This window comes from Urocampus carinirostris, chromosome 8, assembly GCF_059441175.1.
Source record: "Urocampus carinirostris isolate Australia breed hairy pipefish chromosome 8, RoL_Ucar_1.0, whole genome shotgun sequence".
Lineage (NCBI taxonomy): Eukaryota > Metazoa > Chordata > Actinopteri > Syngnathiformes > Syngnathidae > Urocampus > Urocampus carinirostris.
Genome location: NC_142356.1, coordinates 41,918,188 through 41,924,535, shown reverse-complemented (window position 1 = coordinate 41,924,535; position 6,348 = coordinate 41,918,188). Strand labels below are relative to the sequence as shown.

Genomic DNA, 6,348 nt, shown 5'->3' with positions numbered 1-6,348 from the left:
GCCTACGTCTATGTCCTCCAGCAGTTTTATCCCCAAGCAGGGGCGTAGCTAATTACAGAGACCCCTCGTACTTCGTTTGTCGCTGGTTCACTGGTTCGCGGATTTTGAATTGAATTTAATTATTTTATTGTCATTGATATCAACGTATTGTGGATTATATTCTGCAGCAGACAGCCCACAGGAAATGCTATCACAGGGGCAGGTTGGGAAGGGCTTTGTGTTGGCTGGGTGTGACTGTGTGTCCACCCAAGACAAACTGCAAACCATGGCTAATGCTAGTTGTTCAGCTGCTCATTACATTGAAAACAAATGTATCGATTAAATCGGACTCTGAAAAAAGTCAAAGAGCGCAAAAAAATGGTCACTGTTATCGGGTCGGGTAAGAGACTGAGGCGGCGTTGGGAGAGATGTGAATGAAGTAGCTGCAGCTCCTGCCTACTGCGACTATGCTATGTAACAACTCTAACAAGCTACCCATGCGGAGCCTGTATCTAACTAACGGCAGATCTATTTCCCATTAAGCGAAAGACTTGGAGTTACAACTCATTCGAAATCTCTACATTCTGGACACCATCCATCCATCCATTGTCTTCCGCTTATCCAGGAGGCATCCTTATCAGATGCCCAAGCCACCTCAACTGGCTCCTCTCAATGCAGAGGAGCAGTGGCTCTACACAGAGTCCCTCCTGGATGACTGAGCTTCTCACCTTATCTCTAAGCGAAAACCCAGACACCCTGCGGAGGAAACTAATTTCAGCCACTTGTATCCGGGATCGTGTCCTTTCGGTCATAACCCACATTTTATGACGATAGGTGAGGGTAGGAACGTTTTTCGGCTGAGTAACATGTTCTTGCAGTTAGATGTGCTGATCCTCATCCCGGCCGCTTCGCACTCGGCTGCAAATCGCTCCAGTGAGAGCTGAATATCACGGCCTGAGGAAGCCAACAGCACCACATCATCTGCAAAAAGCAGTGACATAATGCTGAGGCCCCCAAACCGGACTCCATCCCCACCAAGGCTGCGCCTAGAAGTTCTGTCCATAAAAGTTATGAAACTGAATCGGTGACAAAGGGCAGCCCTGGCGGAGTCCAACTCTCACTGGGAACGAATCCGACTTACTGCCGGCTATGCGGACCAGACTCTGGCACCGGGCGTACAGGGACCGCACACCTCGGATAAGACTGTGCGGTACCCCATACTCCTGAAGCCCCCCACACAGGGGCTCCCGAGGACGGCACAGGAAGGCTACTCTCTCGTCTACCGGGGTGAACCCCAACGAATAGGCGCTGAGTCGTGGAGCAACTAATATGCCCACACTGGCTTTGCGCCTCCCACCACGGGCAATTCCAGAGTGGAAGAGAGTCCAACCCCTCTCGAGAGGAATGCTACCAGAGCACAAGCCGTGTGTGGAGGTGAGTCCAATTATATCTAGTCGGAACTTCTCAACCCCACACACCAACTCGGGCTCCTTCCCTGCCAGAGAGGTAACATTCCATGTCCCAAAAGCCAGTTTCTGTAGCCGGGGTTCGGTGCGCCAAGGACCCCTCCCTCGGCTGCTTCTTTTTCTTAATGTTTCTTTAGTAGTATGTATAGTATTGATACAGTAGCATACTTGTCAACATGTACGTTTTTGCCGTACAAAATACGTTTTTTACGCATTTTAAGACGAGTATGACGTACAAGGAAATCTGTACGGAAAAACACAAATTTGTCAATGATGGGTACCATCCGGTATACACCGACTACCACGAAACGGCAAATCAATCAAGTCAAAGGAGTTCGCTGCGGAAGCCTCTATCTCGGTATCATTTTTTTTCGTTGCAAACAAAGCGAGCGGTTTGATGCTAATGTGCGCATGCGTCTTCCGCCTGGGGATTTCCCATCATGCATCATTCAAAAAAATAAAATATGGTGTACGATTTTTTTGGTATTTTGTACGGGAAATACGACAATTTGTATGGGCATGGAGCTGTGGAGGTTAACAGGTATGCAGTAGTATCTTGGTAGTGTTTTTTTTTATAGTTTTTTTCTCTTCAGAATGAAAACAAAATAATCATGTAAGTCCCTGTTTTAAGCAACAAATTCGATATTTAGTTTTGTAGCAATTTTGTAGTATTTTTGGTGTGTTTCTGTGGTAGTATTTTTGTTGTAGACACACAAAGGGACAACGTGGAAAAAGTTTGCAACAAAAAAATTCTTATCAGTTTTTAATTTTCTATTCTATAAATGGTCTTACTTTGAGCATTTTTTTAGCAAGTTGGACAAAAAAGCCTGATGGGCCGCATGTGGCCATCTGGCCGTAGTTTGCTCACTACTGATCTTTAATATTGCTCAGCCACTATCCTGCATTTGCGATTGATGTAGCTTTGGCTTTCTCTCGTGGTCTTTTGAGTCAAAAAGAGTTTTTGTAGTATTTTTACAATGTTGTGTGCTTTTCAGAATGAAAACAAAATAGGGCTCCAAGAATGAATCCATATAAACAAATATTCCCTTCACAAGGTTTCTTCATTTTCCTCATGTCGAGGTTTTTGAATTGTTCCTTGCCCTCGTGTAGGTTTTAGATCAGGGGATGGTGTTATAATAGTCTGATAATATAATAATAAAATAAATATTTTTTTTGTGTTAGTGTTTATTGGTGAAACATGGCCCAATTCAATTGATACTTTTGGGTGAGATTTTAATGTTTTTAATTGGTGTTATCATTTACGTTTACAATACAGGATGTGAATTGCACAGTGATTTTTGTCTTTTAATTGAATCCCCTAATCTAACCCTAACTGCAAACCTCCTAACCCTAAACCCCAACCCTCAAACCTAACTCTGAAACCCTAACGCTTTGATTCTATCTTTGCTTCTGAACTGATAGGAGGACCAACATATACAATATACACATTTACAGTACTGTATATATAATCATCTGGAACAATTACTCGGCAACATTAGTTCCTATCGAACTGTTTTCTTTGTAACACCGAAAGCCATTGCAGCGGAACATTTGATTTCGTTGTAACGTCTTTATGTTTTCTATTGATGATCATAAGAATGATGAACTGTTTATTTTTTAGAACGGTGATGTTGTTTTCAAGCCGTTAAACAAAAGTTTATGAACCGACCTGTTAACGGCAAAGCTGTCAAAGTTAGCACAACATGAGTGCTCCTGGTCCTCAGAAGAGGAAATGTTACATGGGACAGCACAAGATCAAGAAGAAGAAAATGTAAGTTTTATTTTGGAGCGTGTTAAGCTATCCTCGCTTTTATGTAAAAATAAAAAAATAAATAAATAAAAATTAAAAAACCTAAAAATGAATTTGGGAGATTATTTTTTTTACACGAATGCAAGTATACGTTTCTCGCCTTTATTTCAGACAAAGAACCACTTTTTTTTAGATTAAAAATATCTTTCAAACATGTTTAAAAAATTAATTCACGGGACCAGTTTAATGTTTTTTTTTGTTCATTTTAAATTACCCTGTTGCCTTAATTGACAGTTATAAGTTTTTGTTATCATTTGGGGTCAATATGGCTCATTAGATTTTTTTTAGAACAATAACAAAAATTATTGTTAAAATGAGCAAAAAATATCTTCAACTACTTGTCTGATCCCTAGAAGCAAAACAAATAGACAGAATAATGGCATGTTTTTGCAAAGATCAACTTGGATCCTTGGTCTCATGGCACACTGGTTGAAAAACACTCATTTAATAAACAGCTGAGGGCCGATTATAGATAATGAACAAATAAAAACAAATCTCACAGATATATTTTTTTAAATCAGATGGCAGCAAAAATCTACATCATTAATATATTTTTGTGGCAAAAAAAGCTAATGAACTGGGGCAATACAACATTTCAGAGATCAGCCAGTTCCCAGTGACAACTTGATAAGTACAAGCAATTCTCTGTCCGACAGACCTGCCACAATGGTGAGTTGGACATGTATGTACAGTATATACTATATTTGTCTTGTAACACAACCTAAAATGGCACTAAATATACTACTTTTATGTGCCTATTGCTAGGGTGTTTGGCCTGGTGAGTCTACCCTGGTTCTGGATGATGAGATCCTGAATGTAATGCAGAGAGTCAATCCTCGGACTAATTGCTCGAATTCGTCTAGGAGATCTAAACATAAAGACCTCGCTCAGCGGCTTCTATTTGGCGAGGACTTTGCAGAATCACAACAACCTCAAGTGAGTCACAAAAGCAATGATCCAGTACCAGATTCTGCTGAAACATTCACATTGTGAGTATTAATCTTAACATGAAATGTTATCTCCTTTTGGTGCTTTTCACTGTTGGTCTCTTTTTTTCAATAGGCAGATGATTTCCTCATGTAACATGGATAAAAACAAAGTTGAGAATTCAAAAGCAGGTCTGTCTCCAGGTGTTTCTGGGGAATACATTTTGTTCAGCCCCACTCATATTGCTGCTGCTGTAAAGAAGTCCAAATTGCTACAAAATGAATCGGCCTCTGTGTTGACGGTTCCCAGCGGCAGCTGTAATCTTAGTGACACTTTACCCCAACCAGGTAAGCGGGCAGAAATCATTTCATTTATGATACGGGCTTCTTTGTTGTGTAATTTCATCACTGAAGTCGACCCAAAGACAGTACAATCCCTTAGGGGCCCACCTTACGCCGTTTTCACTTAACAATGTGGAATACAATGTGTTTTTAGGCCCCTTTTTACAGCATTTTTGGCACTGTAAGACATCAACAACATTTTTCACGTGCCCAAAATGTTCAGATTTTGTGGTGTTTGTGCATATGTAAGATTACGTCTCCAAGAAGCCTGTCTGTTATTGGCCGACATTATATGAGATGCTGGTCTAGCATTGGTTTTAAGTATGGCACCATGCAAATGCTGCTATGCTATTGGCGGAACTAACTCCCAAAATGCCTTTCTATTTCTTTATTCACTTCAGAGTATCGTGTGCTTCATTAAGGCTTTGTCGGTGACACAATACTGTAATTTTTGTACTTTATTAATTTGTTATGGGTTTTAAGGCTGAAGAGATGCTAAAAGGAGAAGCAAACACATGATAACAATTGGAGCAAAACCAATCACATATAGGGACAAATATTAAGAATAATGAGGTGATTAAAGCAAGGAAACCAAAGGCATTACAATCATCACAAATGGAAGTTTTAGTTTTTTGATCACCCTCTGCATCCCCCGCTACTCCGCTCTACCAGTTCAAGTCTTTCCAATACAACATTTCATTTTTACTTTACATTTGTTTTTTTCAGTATAATTATGCTATGCATAAGTAGTACTCACTATAAACCTTTTATGTTATTTCAATGTTTTTATTGTGGGTGCCGATGACACCCAAGCTCTTGACCTGAGGGGAGTAAAAAAACAAAGGAAATGTCGAGAGAGAGAGAGAGAGAGAGAGAGAGAGAGAGAGAGAAATCAACTTTAAAGAGGGTTGATTTGGTGCTAATTAGAAGAAATTGAGTTTTATTGCTGTTTAGATTTAAGAAGTTGACGGTGAACCATGATTTGTTTTAGATAGGCAGGAAGTGAGGGAAGGGGTGAGGGTTTCGTATTTGGTTTGCAGAAGTAGAGTTGGGTGTCAAACATGAAGCAGTGAAAAGAAACGTTGAATTCACAGAAGATATGGTTTAGGGCAAGAAACACAAGAACATTACAAAAATGAGGATATTTAATGCACATTCCTATTACAAAACATTTCATTTCATGTACAAATGTGCAATTTACTTTTATCATTCACATATTTGCAACTGATCCCAATGATTCTACAAAGACAATAAACTTTAACAATAAATTGGTATCGGAATATAGTAATGCACTTTAAGATTAAATTATATTTATAAAGAAAGACATTTTTAAACCATTTGCACAAATGCCTATAAAATCTATATTTAATCCCTGCCTACAAACTAAGTAGATTGATGTTAAATGTGTAAACAAGAACTTATTCCTCTCCTGTAAATGTGTATGTAAACTTAATATATGAAATGTACACACAAAACATACTGAAAATGTATGGAGTAGCATGAACAGGAGAATTCCACCATACTTTTATGTAGTGAAGCTGCTGACTAACATTAAATTGCCCTTTTTTTGAATCACTACAGTAAGGATTAATATTCACAGAGCTGTATTATTCATTCTAAGGCAGCATTTTAAAGAAGTTAGTCTCATCTGGACTTGTTCTTGTTCCTGATATTTGGCATCTTTTGGCCTGTACAAGTGCATCAATACCAGGTGTCACGTCCTGACTAGCTGACACTTTCAGAATGTCATTTAAGTGATTGTGAGCTTTGAACGCATTTTTGTTTCATTGGTATTCATTACTGAGAAGATTTATTCACAAAGGTA

At 39.3% G+C, this 6,348-nt stretch overlaps 1 protein-coding gene across 4 annotated transcripts in view; it reads left to right on the top strand.

Moving 5' to 3' along the window:
• Positions 1-2,983: 2,983 nt before the first annotated feature.
• polq (polymerase (DNA directed), theta) overlaps positions 2,984-6,348 on the top strand; it is a 56,497-nt gene continuing 53,132 nt past the window's right edge. For 3 of the 4 annotated variants that reach the window (XM_088342744.1, XM_088342745.1, XM_088342743.1), the window contains exons 1-4: positions 2,984-3,216; positions 3,855-3,924; positions 4,021-4,244; positions 4,318-4,529. In XM_088342744.1, coding sequence (XP_088198870.1) covers positions 3,149-3,216; positions 3,855-3,924; positions 4,021-4,244; positions 4,318-4,529 — 574 coding nt within the window. In that variant the 5' untranslated portion in view covers positions 2,984-3,148. The remainder of the gene's footprint in view (positions 3,217-3,854; positions 3,925-4,020; positions 4,245-4,317; positions 4,530-6,348) is intronic. The other variant, XM_088342746.1, reaches the window with a different exon arrangement.